This window comes from Leptomonas pyrrhocoris (genome assembly GCF_001293395.1).
Source record: "Leptomonas pyrrhocoris isolate H10 chromosome Unknown, whole genome shotgun sequence".
Lineage (NCBI taxonomy): Eukaryota > Euglenozoa > Kinetoplastea > Trypanosomatida > Trypanosomatidae > Leptomonas > Leptomonas pyrrhocoris.
The window spans coordinates 12608-26345 of NW_015438361.1; the positions used below are offsets into that span (position 1 = coordinate 12608).

The window sequence follows — 13738 nt, forward strand, 5'->3', positions numbered from 1 at the left end:
AGAGACGGCTATACCCAAAAAAAAGGAGGTCTTCGACTCGCTTGTCGCCAGCCGATGACGTGACGGAGACAAACGCACCGAGACGCTGTCGCTGTTCTTCGTCGGCCACTTTCACAACAACACAGCGCTAACACGCACGTCGCGGCGAAACAGAGACAAGGTGCGTTGTCACCATTTGCAAATTAATTATTGTTTGTGTGTGTGTGTGTGTGTGTCGGAAGGCCTTTTGGTTTCCAAACCTAGTTGGTGTTACGCACGTATATATATATATATATATATATCTGCCAAGAGGCGCGCAAAACAATTGATTCACCACACCGAAAAGAAACTTGTGTTTTTATCGTTTTACACATAAGTTCAAGTAAATAAACAAGGTGTGTGAAAGTACTGTACATGTTTTAGTCCCTTTTCGTTTTCTCTTCTTGAAGAGTGAAATATCGTCGCCGCGTTTGTTAGAATATCAGTCTTACCGCTTTCCGTCACCCTTGTGCTTGGTGCTGGAAATGTGGGCTTTTAATTGATGTCTTTTTGAACGCGGCGGCGAAGGGCTAGGATTTCGAGAGGCGGATCGGACTCGAGGCATCCCATCCGCGCCGCGACCCCCACCGGCCCGCGCTGCCGAGTCTGCTGCGACTGACTTTGTTCGTGCAGCCTTCCGGTCTGCCTTTTGCCGCCGCCGAGGATTCCGCTTCTCCTTACCGACGGTGCGAGAGGGGCGAGATGGTCCTCTTCGAGCCACGGATGGTCGTATGGATGAGCTTCGCCGCCCTCGCCCGAGGATGCTCTGACGCTTTTTCAGGGCGGGGTGAAAGGAACCTCGACGCTGCATCATTGCCGCCGCCAGACGCCTGTCTTGCGAGGTAACCAGCAAGTCGGGCGGCAGTTCAGGCCGTGCGGCAATGTTGTCCTTTTCATCTACTTGGCAGCGATCCAGCACCGGAATTGGCGTACCCCAGTCCGCCGAAGACCGTCCCCGCGTCCCTCCCAGCAGCGGCGGGAGAATTTCCTTGGAAACACCGTCTTTTGCTACAGCAGCACCGCCACCACCTGTTAATCTGTGTCTAGCGGTGTCGAGGCCGTACATTTCGCGGTGATCGATGTAATGCGTCACAAGTTTTTCCACCTTAGACCCAACGTTGTACGCACCGTCGTCATAGCGTATAAGCGACGTGTTAGCGTAGCACGGCACGACAGCTCGCATGGCGTCGTCAAGCACCTCGTCCTCTTCGGAAGCATCGCCATCGAAAAGGTTACTTTGCACATGAGAGCGGCCAACGTTGTATTGTCGCCGGCCTTCGCGCGTCACGCGGGGAACGTGGACGAGCAGGCCGGAAAAGGTACGGCCACCACGCGTTTGGGTGGCAGGGTTGTGACGATCGGCAGAAAAGGAGGCGCACTCCGACGTGAAACTGCGTTCCTGCTCCTGAGCTTCACTGAGGTGCTTCTGCGAAAAGGAATTATCCAACTCGCTGTTGCTGCTGTCGGAGCTGCTTTTCACAATGTTCTCTTCCACGGCCCCGTAAGTTCCGTCGCTCGCGCGGTTCGAGGAGGAACTGATCTCGAAATCTCTCGTGAAATGTGCAGGGTCCTTCAGACCCCTGTTTTGCAGCTTCAACACGAGGCTTTTTACATCCTGAAGTGGCAGGCCCTCGTTGACGTTGACAACTTCCCACGTAGAGTCCCCGTGCACTTTTATCTTCCGAATCATGAGCGAAATGCAACTCTTGCTTAGCTCTCCGGATACACACAACGGGACGAGGCAAAGTGGCGAAGGGCTTCGCAGTTTCCGTATCATGTAGAACACGTTGGGCTCACGGTTAAGGCTCGCGTCCTTGCCGAACAGTGTGGCGCAGACAATAAATCCAGTACATGTTCCAAGTTGTCGCAGGTTTACCGCGACTCCGTCAGCCGCGCCCATTGTTATCGGCCCGTTGTTCGCGGCATTACGGCTAACGAGCACGTCATCGTCGTCCTCGAACGCGTCATTGTTGTTGCCCAGCAGCGACTCGCCATCGGGGCGTGTGATGTTGTAGTTGCAGTATGCCCCAGTGCCCGCCTCATCTCCCAGCACAACGAGATGAGGAATGTAGTGCATGCCTTTGGAGTCTGCGGTGGTGCGACCTGTCGCGACGTAGTCCATCTTTGTGAGTTCATCATAGAAAATGCACACTGTCGTGTCGAAAAACAAAGGAGCATCAGCTGCGAAGTCACCGAACCTCACCTCGTTGCCGCCGTTGGACCCTCGTTTCCCTACGAGTGACCCCGTGCCTTCGTCGGAAAGGAGCTCTAGGGCTGCATCACGTGTCAAGCCATTGGCCGCGTTGAGTGCCGCAGCTGCTGTCTCATTCTTCTTTCTGTCAGCGTGAGCAGCTTCAGCAGATCCTGGTCCCATTGTAAACGTTACCTTGGTAGCAGTGGGGGCAGTAGTGGCGCTACTAAAACAGTTTACGGACTCCTTAGAGGTACTGTCGCGATCCGGCCCGGCTGCATCTGCCTCGGTCTGCTGGTCCGAAAGCTGATTCTCTTCGAAGCGCGTGTGTTGCTTCGGACGAAAAAGGACTATTTCAAGCTCGCTAAATTTTCTCCCGAGCATCATCGACTCTCCCGGTCGCAGCACCCGGACATAGGTATCGGTTTTTTTCACCATGATTGCCCTTGGCGTGGCGGGAAAAAAAAAAAAGATGAGCACAAAAGCGAAGAAAGCAACGATTTGGCCTTGATTGGTAAAACTCCGGTCAAGGGGCCGGCTTCTTTGTGTACGTGTGTGCGTGTAAAGTTACTTTTGTTGTTTTTGTTGTTCGTCAAGAAGAGAAACAGGCAATCACAAAAGAAGAAGAAAAAAGGAAGGAAGAAAAGTAAATTGTGATTCCCGCCCTTTCCCAAAATAATTGTCGTGGCAGCAGCAGAAAAAAAGATGAAGCGTATGCTGTTTTGGAATGTTCGTCGGGTCTCGCATTTGACGATTATTGATTTCGAGTCATCACGCACTCAATTTCTAACGCAGGGGTATAAGGAAGGTATGGAAGCCACGTGAAGCGCTTCAAGCATTGTACAAACCATGAGAAAGAAAAGAAAATCTAAGCAGATTACTAACGACAATAGCGGCAGGGAGCAAAGATTCGCCTAGAAACGTAATAAAAAGGTGAAAATGGGCTCAACGTCAACGAAAAGTCTTTTGCAGTACCCTTCGTAAATAACTACAGAAGAACATTGTAGCTGCTAAACAAGACAGCCTTCACTTACACAGCTTTCGGACGCGGTCGCTCACGGAGAGGATTTTTTGCTGGAGCTTGCGTTTCTCTTTCTGCCAGATCTGTTCAACTTCTTCATTCGTCAACCGATCAATACTGTCAAACGGAAGCGGCTCATCCTTGTCTAAAGCTGTGAGACACAGACGTGACAGAGCGTCTCGATGAGGGCTAACACGAAGCAACGGCTGTGGTGCAGACTCTTCCAAGTTCAGCTCTATAAGTGCGCGTTCGTGCCGGAAGCGCTGCTCTAATCGTTCGCGCATCATGCTTTCTTCCAGCATATGTAACAGTAGAGATTCTTCGGCCACTGTGACGGCGTAAAGACGCTCCTGCCGAGTCTTCTCTGACGCCGTCCACTTTGCCAAGCTTTCGAGAGTTGAGGAGGTACTCGCCATGAGCGAGCGTTCGCGTGTCAATCACAGTAGAAACGTAAATAAGACCTCTAGGCTGCCCTTTTCTAGTGTGCAGCTGCTGTTGAAAAAGGTCGTGCGCGGCGGCGCCAACACTACTGACGGACAGAGACGTACATTATTTGAGGGAGAAGAGTAGAGCAAAGGGCAGAAACAGTAGAGGTAAAGGTGTCATCACGAAAACGAACATTTCCGCTGTGTTTCCTCTGACGTTGTTGTTATTCACAACAGTAAAAGTAATGCCTTTAGGTCTTCTGAAACGCACAGTTCAGTTTTCTCTTTCAAGCAGTGGGACGCTAGTACAGCGCAGTGTTCAGGGGTAACTACACGCAACGTGCTGACCGCACCTCACCGTCGTCTCTTATGTGTATCAATGTCTGCGGCGACACGCCCTGATGCCATCTCTGGCACCCAAGCAAAACATATTAATACCGCTGTTTAGTTTTGGAAAGGAGAACGCAGTCCAATGCGAAGGGGAAATGATAGATTATTGGGAAGTCCCAACGTAAAAAGAAAATGAAAAGCGACTCACGAAAAGAGAACGCTTGCTACTGAATTTGTTGATTTATTTCCTGAGGTTTCCTACTTGAGACCAGTTCTTGCCTTCTCCATTTCTTTTTAGTTGAAAACAAAACAAAAGTAATAACACAAAACGACGGAAAACACAAATACTATACTCCTATGCTATGTAAAAAACTTGACGACAAGGAAAAAAAAATATCCGTCTGCTCCACTGTCTGAAATGAGTTTGAGGTGTTGCTACTGTTTTTCTTGCTTTTTGATACAAACCTCACTTCCTGCAGTTTTAGTTGATAACCTTGTTACCGTTCTTGTACTCGTCAAGGCGCTCAATGACAGCGGGGGTCTGGAACACGTGATCCGGAATCTCGGCGCCACGGTACAGCGACTCTAGCAGCGAAGCAGCACCTCGCGGCGTCGCCTCCCACTTCATGGTCTCCAAAAGAGACTTGGCGAGGAACTCGACTAACTCAATGTGCGGGATGACCACCTTGGAGTAGTCGTCGTCTGGATCGGCGAACGCGTCCAACTTGTGGCCGTCCATCTCCACCTTCAGCTGGCCACCCTTATCGTCCAGGATGGGGTACGCCATCAGGCTGTAGCACTTCAGCAGACGGTGAGGATCACCCAGATGGGGAGGAAGAAAGACGCGAATGAACGTCTTGTTCTCCTTGGAGACCTCACCGAGGCGCCGTAGAACATCGGCGTCGCGGGGATCCATCGTGGAGGCGTATTGGGTGCGAATGCGGTCGTTCACCTCCGGCTTGCGGAGCATGCTGCTGTAGATGGTGTCCAGGGCAGCATTGTCCCAGCCCTTGCCAAAGAAGGTGCGGGCGCACGACACTGCGACCAGAGAGGGGATGCAAAAGCGCTGCATTCTAGTGGACGAAAAGCTACAAAAGATATTTTCATGCGAAGTATGTGAATAGGAAAAAAAAAGAAGAGAGAAAAGGAAAGCAAAGGGATGTTCGCGCGTGGTGTTGCCAGAACAGAATATGCGTTACTCGACGCTTAAATAGAAGGTGAGGAATTTTTTTCCTGAAGAATCAAGCACGCAAACTGAATAGCTTTTTCCGATCGAAAGAGCGGTAGTTGGAACTGGAACTGGTTCCCACCCGTTTGACAATTGAAAATCGGACAATCTCTTTGAGCTGTCCCCATTTCAATGTGTTCATTCTCTTCGTTTCATTTTTGAGGTAAGGCCTTTGGCAAAAAAAAAAATGAGCACGAACAAATCTGCTTGCCTGACTCGCGTTCATTGTCTGGAAACAAGAAAAAAAATATTTATCTGTGGCAGATGCCATGCGCAAAAAAAAGAATTGCACATTCTCATATACTTTGATGGTAAGACAGACTCCTCATTTTGCTACTGAAAATCGCGAAAGGGTCGCCTTGCGGAGTATTCGCCGTCACTTGAGGCTATGTCAAGCGGATTTTGCTGTCTTGGAAAGTTGCGGCGCAGAGAGATCTGAATTGAATGGTCGCCTGCTTTTGATATAAAAAGAAACCTACAAAGAAAACAGACCTACCTCAGCACAACTATCGTAAAATAAGAACAGAAACAGGAAAAATAAGAAACGTAAGCTTTAATTTTGAAACGACTTTAACTGGTGAAGCAAATCCATAGAACGGTAGTGTAGTTGAACTTAAAGTCGCAAAAAAACTAAGTTATAAAAATAATTTTTGTTGTTGTCGGTGTTGCGCTGGCAATACTAGTTCGAAATAGCTTAGCCATCTTTGTTCCACTTGCAAGGACCCACGTGCGGCTCCGCGGCCTTCATCCGACCAGAAGAAGTGGGTAGCAGCTTCTCGCGCTTGGCAGCATCACGCTCGCGCACAACACGGCTGCACAAGTTGATGTTCGGGTCAAGCAGAAAGTCGAAGAGTGTCCCAGGCCACGACTTCGTCCGATAAAGGTCCACGTAGAACTCGGGTGCAATCGTGTTCAGCTGTGCGATCTTCGTCCAGGCAACGTTGGGGAAGTCGTGGTGCTCGACGTGGTAACCCGCATTCCACATCACCCAGTTCAGCGGACCGTAGTACGAAAACGTTTCCTGACCACCATTCCCAACAAAGACAAAGTGCTCCGAAATGAAGTGGCCTGCCAGTGGATGCCAGCTGGTTCCGAGTAAGGTCGAAAGAAGGAAGTACAACAGAGGCCACCAGCCGCAGAAATAATACACAAGTAAATTAAAAGAGAGCTGAACAATGTAGTTGAGCACATGCAGTTTTTCAAACTTGATTGTGCGCACAACAGTCGGGCGGAAAGCGTAAAACAGAACCTGGAATGACAGGAAGAAGAACTTGCCAGCGTAGTTTGACAGGTACTTACCTTCAAAGCGGGTCGGCAGGTCGGAGTCAATGCCATCCCACCCGAGGTACCGGTGGTGCTCGGCGTGGTACGTCTTGAACATCATCGCATACGGCACAGGCACAACGAGGTTTGCAAAGAAGGCGTACGCGTCGTTGAAGAAGGGCGTGATGAAGCACAGGTTGTGTGTAATCTCATGGATGGCCAGGAATACACTGTGAGTAATCGTCCCACCAACGAAATACGCCACCAGGAAGAGTGTTGGCCACCCCATGTCCTTGGCGCGGTAGCCGAGGTAGAGCTGCAGGAGCACGAACGGCGTCAACAGACGACGCAGCCAGGGGTCCGGACCGAAAAGCTTCTTGATCTCAGCCCCATGCGCCTTCAGCATCTCGCGGTTGCGTGTTTTGTGCGTGTACTCGGTGTCAGACCAGTAATAGTCATCCCGACCGCGGCGTTGAAACATGGAATCCAGAGGCATTGTTGACAACGTTTTACCAACCAGTTCTTCAATTTGAACGAATGCGTGCTCTCCTTTTTTTTCCAATAAAGGCGGTTATCAGTTAATCTAATGAGCCTGATAAAGCGAGTGTCTCAGAAGAGTGCTACACAACGTCGACTTTTTTTTTAAGCTTCAATTTCTTCGCGCACAGCTTACTTATCTAAAGAGAAAAAGAAGCTAAACTACCGAAACTGGGGGAAATGACAACGACAATATCTTTTACTTTTGTGTGAGAAACCAATAGTAATATAAGAACAAAGAAAGACCAAAGAGAAGCAACAGTGTTAGTTTATCAAGCATTATTGTTGATTAGTACATTGACACGAAGGTACTTATAGATGATTTATTTACATTTCATGCATTTTCTTTTTTCAGAACGTATTTTTTTTCTTCGTAAAGGACAGTTTCTTTTCTACAATTCCCTGCAATCTACGCAATCTTTATTAGTGGAATCAAAATGAAGTTTTTGTTGTTGTTGTTGCTGGGTACATTCCATTCGTTACTCATTTCAAAAGAGAAAAAGGAAGGCAGCTGAAAAAAAAACAGAAAGCTTCCAATTGTAGAACAGCAATACAAATATAAGATCGTTAATTGTTACGAACAAGAAAAGAAAACATAACCGAAAAAGGGTGTCTTTAATGAAGCGCTGGTACTCGTTATATTTTCTAGAATAAAAAATACAAAGCACAGCTAAAAGCAATACAATCGAATAGAATTTGGAAACACTTTTTTCGACGTTCGTCTCCTGTCCATAAAAAAAAATCTCAGCGCAATCTAGAGAGAGAAAAAAAGCGTGTTGTCGAACGATCACTAGTTGCACAAATGCCTATCAACTCGGCACCTCAATTTTTAGCAGAGTTCAAACGCGCAAAAATATCCATATATATATTACCGTAGTTATAAGCAGCTGCTACAAATACATACAAAAGAATTGTATCTATTTGTAACGAAAAAAAAACGGGATCGGTTTAAGAGACAAAGCTTTCCGCGTAAACAAAAACTGCGAGTGGTCAAAATACCTTAGCCATCTTTGTTCCACTTGCAAGGACCCACGTGCGGCTCCGCGGCCTTCATCCGACCAGAAGAAGTGGGTAGCAGCTTCTCGCGCTTGGCAGCATCACGCTCGCGCACAACACGGCTGCACAAGTTGATGTTCGGGTCAAGCAGAAAGTCGAAGAGTGTCCCAGGCCACGACTTCGTCCGATAAAGGTCCACGTAGAACTCGGGTGCAATCGTGTTCAGCTGTGCGATCTTCGTCCAGGCAACGTTGGGGAAGTCGTGGTGCTCGACGTGGTAACCCGCATTCCACATCACCCAGTTCAGCGGACCGTAGTACGAAAACGTTTCCTGACCACCATTCCCAACAAAGACAAAGTGCTCCGAAATGAAGTGGCCTGCCAGTGGATGCCAGCTGGTTCCGAGTAAGGTCGAAAGAAGGAAGTACAACAGAGGCCACCAGCCGCAGAAATAATACACAAGTAAATTAAAAGAGAGCTGAACAATGTAGTTGAGCACATGCAGTTTTTCAAACTTGATTGTGCGCACAACAGTCGGGCGGAAAGCGTAAAACAGAACCTGGAATGACAGGAAGAAGAACTTGCCAGCGTAGTTTGACAGGTACTTACCTTCAAAGCGGGTCGGCAGGTCGGAGTCAATGCCATCCCACCCGAGGTACCGGTGGTGCTCGGCGTGGTACGTCTTGAACATCATCGCATACGGCACAGGCACAACGAGGTTTGCAAAGAAGGCGTACGCGTCGTTGAAGAAGGGCGTGATGAAGCACAGGTTGTGTGTAATCTCATGGATGGCCAGGAATACACTGTGAGTAATCGTCCCACCAACGAAATACGCCACCAGGAAGAGTGTTGGCCACCCCATGTCCTTGGCGCGGTAGCCGAGGTAGAGCTGCAGGAGCACGAACGGCGTCAACAGACGACGCAGCCAGGGGTCCGGACCGAAAAGCTTCTTGATCTCAGCCCCATGCGCCTTCAGCATCTCGCGGTTGCGTGTTTTGTGCGTGTACTCGGTGTCAGACCAGTAATAGTCATCCCGACCGCGGCGTTGAAACATGGAATCCAGAGGCATTGTTGACAACGTTTTACCAACCAGTTCTTCAATTTGAACGAATGCGTGCTCTCCTTTTTTTTCCAATAAAGGCGGTTATCAGTTAATCTAATGAGCCTGATAAAGCGAGTGTCTCAGAAGAGTGCTACACAACGTCGACTTTTTTTTTAAGCTTCAATTTCTTCGCGCACAGCTTACTTATCTAAAGAGAAAAAGAAGCTAAACTACCGAAACTGGGGGAAATGACAACGACAATATCTTTTACTTTTGTGTGAGAAACCAATAGTAATATAAGAACAAAGAAAGACCAAAGAGAAGCAACAGTGTTAGTTTATCAAGCATTATTGTTGATTAGTACATTGACACGAAGGTACTTATAGATGATTTATTTACATTTCATGCATTTTCTTTTTTCAGAACGTATTTTTTTTCTTCGTAAAGGACAGTTTCTTTTCTACAATTCCCTGCAATCTACGCAATCTTTATTAGTGGAATCAAAATGAAGTTTTTGTTGTTGTTGTTGCTGGGTACATTCCATTCGTTACTCATTTCAAAAGAGAAAAAGGAAGGCAGCTGAAAAAAAAACAGAAAGCTTCCAATTGTAGAACAGCAATACAAATATAAGATCGTTAATTGTTACGAACAAGAAAAGAAAACATAACCGAAAAAGGGTGTCTTTAATGAAGCGCTGGTACTCGTTATATTTTCTAGAATAAAAAATACAAAGCACAGCTAAAAGCAATACAATCGAATAGAATTTGGAAACACTTTTTTCGACGTTCGTCTCCTGTCCATAAAAAAAAATCTCAGCGCAATCTAGAGAGAGAAAAAAAGCGTGTTGTCGAACGATCACTAGTTGCACAAATGCCTATCAACTCGGCACCTCAATTTTTAGCAGAGTTCAAACGCGCAAAAATATCCATATATATATTACCGTAGTTATAAGCAGCTGCTACAAATACATACAAAAGAATTGTATCTATTTGTAACGAAAAAAAAACGGGATCGGTTTAAGAGACAAAGCTTTCCGCGTAAACAAAAACTGCGAGTGGTCAAAATACCTTAGCCATCTTTGTTCCACTTGCAAGGACCCACGTGCGGCTCCGCGGCCTTCATCCGACCAGAAGAAGTGGGTAGCAGCTTCTCGCGCTTGGCAGCATCACGCTCGCGCACAACACGGCTGCACAAGTTGATGTTCGGGTCAAGCAGAAAGTCGAAGAGTGTCCCAGGCCACGACTTCGTCCGATAAAGGTCCACGTAGAACTCGGGTGCAATCGTGTTCAGCTGTGCGATCTTCGTCCAGGCAACGTTGGGGAAGTCGTGGTGCTCGACGTGGTAACCCGCATTCCACATCACCCAGTTCAGCGGACCGTAGTACGAAAACGTTTCCTGACCACCATTCCCAACAAAGACAAAGTGCTCCGAAATGAAGTGGCCTGCCAGTGGATGCCAGCTGGTTCCGAGTAAGGTCGAAAGAAGGAAGTACAACAGAGGCCACCAGCCGCAGAAATAATACACAAGTAAATTAAAAGAGAGCTGAACAATGTAGTTGAGCACATGCAGTTTTTCAAACTTGATTGTGCGCACAACAGTCGGGCGGAAAGCGTAAAACAGAACCTGGAATGACAGGAAGAAGAACTTGCCAGCGTAGTTTGACAGGTACTTACCTTCAAAGCGGGTCGGCAGGTCGGAGTCAATGCCATCCCACCCGAGGTACCGGTGGTGCTCGGCGTGGTACGTCTTGAACATCATCGCATACGGCACAGGCACAACGAGGTTTGCAAAGAAGGCGTACGCGTCGTTGAAGAAGGGCGTGATGAAGCACAGGTTGTGTGTAATCTCATGGATGGCCAGGAATACACTGTGAGTAATCGTCCCACCAACGAAATACGCCACCAGGAAGAGTGTTGGCCACCCCATGTCCTTGGCGCGGTAGCCGAGGTAGAGCTGCAGGAGCACGAACGGCGTCAACAGACGACGCAGCCAGGGGTCCGGACCGAAAAGCTTCTTGATCTCAGCCCCATGCGCCTTCAGCATCTCGCGGTTGCGTGTTTTGTGCGTGTACTCGGTGTCAGACCAGTAATAGTCATCCCGACCGCGGCGTTGAAACATGGAATCCAGAGGCATTGTTGACAACGTTTTACCAACCAGTTCTTCAATTTGAACGAATGCGTGCTCTCCTTTTTTTTCCAATAAAGGCGGTTATCAGTTAATCTAATGAGCCTGATAAAGCGAGTGTCTCAGAAGAGTGCTACACAACGTCGACTTTTTTTTTAAGCTTCAATTTCTTCGCGCACAGCTTACTTATCTAAAGAGAAAAAGAAGCTAAACTACCGAAACTGGGGGAAATGACAACGACAATATCTTTTACTTTTGTGTGAGAAACCAATAGTAATATAAGAACAAAGAAAGACCAAAGAGAAGCAACAGTGTTAGTTTATCAAGCATTATTGTTGATTAGTACATTGACACGAAGGTACTTATAGATGATTTATTTACATTTCATGCATTTTCTTTTTTCAGAACGTATTTTTTTTCTTCGTAAAGGACAGTTTCTTTTCTACAATTCCCTGCAATCTACGCAATCTTTATTAGTGGAATCAAAATGAAGTTTTTGTTGTTGTTGTTGCTGGGTACATTCCATTCGTTACTCATTTCAAAAGAGAAAAAGGAAGGCAGCTGAAAAAAAAACAGAAAGCTTCCAATTGTAGAACAGCAATACAAATATAAGATCGTTAATTGTTACGAACAAGAAAAGAAAACATAACCGAAAAAGGGTGTCTTTAATGAAGCGCTGGTACTCGTTATATTTTCTAGAATAAAAAATACAAAGCACAGCTAAAAGCAATACAATCGAATAGAATTTGGAAACACTTTTTTCGACGTTCGTCTCCTGTCCATAAAAAAAAATCTCAGCGCAATCTAGAGAGAGAAAAAAAGCGTGTTGTCGAACGATCACTAGTTGCACAAATGCCTATCAACTCGGCACCTCAATTTTTAGCAGAGTTCAAACGCGCAAAAATATCCATATATATATTACCGTAGTTATAAGCAGCTGCTACAAATACATACAAAAGAATTGTATCTATTTGTAACGAAAAAAAAACGGGATCGGTTTAAGAGACAAAGCTTTCCGCGTAAACAAAAACTGCGAGTGGTCAAAATACCTTAGCCATCTTTGTTCCACTTGCAAGGACCCACGTGCGGCTCCGCGGCCTTCATCCGACCAGAAGAAGTGGGTAGCAGCTTCTCGCGCTTGGCAGCATCACGCTCGCGCACAACACGGCTGCACAAGTTGATGTTCGGGTCAAGCAGAAAGTCGAAGAGTGTCCCAGGCCACGACTTCGTCCGATAAAGGTCCACGTAGAACTCGGGTGCAATCGTGTTCAGCTGTGCGATCTTCGTCCAGGCAACGTTGGGGAAGTCGTGGTGCTCGACGTGGTAACCCGCATTCCACATCACCCAGTTCAGCGGACCGTAGTACGAAAACGTTTCCTGACCACCATTCCCAACAAAGACAAAGTGCTCCGAAATGAAGTGGCCTGCCAGTGGATGCCAGCTGGTTCCGAGTAAGGTCGAAAGAAGGAAGTACAACAGAGGCCACCAGCCGCAGAAATAATACACAAGTAAATTAAAAGAGAGCTGAACAATGTAGTTGAGCACATGCAGTTTTTCAAACTTGATTGTGCGCACAACAGTCGGGCGGAAAGCGTAAAACAGAACCTGGAATGACAGGAAGAAGAACTTGCCAGCGTAGTTTGACAGGTACTTACCTTCAAAGCGGGTCGGCAGGTCGGAGTCAATGCCATCCCACCCGAGGTACCGGTGGTGCTCGGCGTGGTACGTCTTGAACATCATCGCATACGGCACAGGCACAACGAGGTTTGCAAAGAAGGCGTACGCGTCGTTGAAGAAGGGCGTGATGAAGCACAGGTTGTGTGTAATCTCATGGATGGCCAGGAATACACTGTGAGTAATCGTCCCACCAACGAAATACGCCACCAGGAAGAGTGTTGGCCACCCCATGTCCTTGGCGCGGTAGCCGAGGTAGAGCTGCAGGAGCACGAACGGCGTCAACAGACGACGCAGCCAGGGGTCCGGACCGAAAAGCTTCTTGATCTCAGCCCCATGCGCCTTCAGCATCTCGCGGTTGCGTGTTTTGTGCGTGTACTCGGTGTCAGACCAGTAATAGTCATCCCGACCGCGGCGTTGAAACATGGAATCCAGAGGCATTCTGCTCGGTTCTTGTAAAGTGAACAATAATAACAGACGAATAATGAATTTCTGAATAAAAACAGCACTTTATCGGCAAAAGCAGTAATTTAAAAAGAAATCAAGAAGACGTTGTACGGAAAGAGCAGTTTGAAAATGGGGCAGAAAAAGGAATTGGGAACCAGTTCGATCACGTAAAGCATGTTCAAGATCTTTCCGGGAAAACCAAATGAGTTTCGCATGTGAAAGAGGAGGAAAAAAAACGAGATACATTTGCAATAACAACGCGCTGTTGTTCGCCTTAATTTGAAGTTTGAGTTGTTGAAAGCACCGACTTCAACGCCCGATAATCACTATTGTTGTTGAGAAACCTTTGACGCAGGAAGGAATAATACTCCTCGAATTTAAAACGAAGACCAATTGAAAGGGAGAAGTAAAACTTTCCCATATTATTATTATTAATAATATC

The 13738-nt window shown here is 47.1% G+C and overlaps 7 protein-coding genes across 8 annotated transcripts; all 7 read right to left on the reverse strand.

Annotated features, from left to right (window-relative positions):
• Positions 1–466: 466 nt before the first annotated feature.
• Positions 467–2647, reverse strand: ABB37_03146 (hypothetical protein; the record flags this gene model as incomplete). Its single annotated transcript, XM_015800391.1, has 1 exon — positions 467–2647. The coding sequence occupies one exon, from the start codon at positions 2645–2647 to the stop codon at positions 467–469; it is 2181 nt and encodes a 726-aa protein (XP_015660398.1).
• A 588-nt stretch (positions 2648–3235) lies between these two features.
• Positions 3236–3760, reverse strand: ABB37_03147 (hypothetical protein; the record flags this gene model as incomplete). The annotated part of the gene is made up of 1 exon (XM_015800392.1): positions 3236–3760. The coding sequence occupies exon 1, from the start codon at positions 3644–3646 to the stop codon at positions 3236–3238; it is 411 nt and encodes a 136-aa protein (XP_015660399.1). The 5' UTR covers positions 3647–3760.
• Positions 3761–4466: 706 nt separating this feature from the next.
• ABB37_03148 (putative mitochondrial cytochrome c oxidase subunit V) lies at positions 4467–5074 on the reverse strand (the record flags this gene model as incomplete). Of its 2 annotated transcripts, none has more annotated exons than XM_015800394.1 (1): positions 4467–5074. In XM_015800394.1, the coding sequence occupies exon 1, from the start codon at positions 5055–5057 to the stop codon at positions 4467–4469; it is 591 nt and encodes a 196-aa protein (XP_015660401.1). In that variant the 5' UTR covers positions 5058–5074. The 2 variants fall into 2 exon arrangements, with proteins under 2 accessions (XP_015660401.1, XP_015660400.1); XM_015800393.1 differs by having other exon boundaries at positions 4467–5059.
• Positions 5075–5907: 833 nt separating this feature from the next.
• ABB37_03149 (putative fatty acid desaturase putativesphingolipid delta 4 desaturase) lies at positions 5908–6972 on the reverse strand (the record flags this gene model as incomplete). The annotated part of the gene is made up of 1 exon (XM_015800395.1): positions 5908–6972. The coding sequence occupies one exon, from the start codon at positions 6970–6972 to the stop codon at positions 5908–5910; it is 1065 nt and encodes a 354-aa protein (XP_015660402.1).
• Positions 6973–8013: 1041 nt separating this feature from the next.
• ABB37_03150 (putative fatty acid desaturase putativesphingolipid delta 4 desaturase) lies at positions 8014–9078 on the reverse strand (the record flags this gene model as incomplete). The annotated part of the gene is made up of 1 exon (XM_015800396.1): positions 8014–9078. One exon carries the CDS (start codon positions 9076–9078, stop codon positions 8014–8016), a length of 1065 nt encoding a protein of 354 aa, XP_015660403.1.
• Positions 9079–10119: 1041 nt separating this feature from the next.
• Positions 10120–11184, reverse strand: ABB37_03151 (putative fatty acid desaturase putativesphingolipid delta 4 desaturase; the record flags this gene model as incomplete). Its single annotated transcript, XM_015800397.1, has 1 exon — positions 10120–11184. The coding sequence occupies one exon, from the start codon at positions 11182–11184 to the stop codon at positions 10120–10122; it is 1065 nt and encodes a 354-aa protein (XP_015660404.1).
• A 1041-nt stretch (positions 11185–12225) lies between these two features.
• Positions 12226–13358, reverse strand: ABB37_03152 (putative fatty acid desaturase putativesphingolipid delta 4 desaturase; the record flags this gene model as incomplete). The annotated part of the gene is made up of 1 exon (XM_015800398.1): positions 12226–13358. Exon 1 carries the CDS (start codon positions 13288–13290, stop codon positions 12226–12228), a length of 1065 nt encoding a protein of 354 aa, XP_015660405.1. The 5' UTR covers positions 13291–13358.
• Positions 13359–13738: the final 380 nt, after the last annotated feature.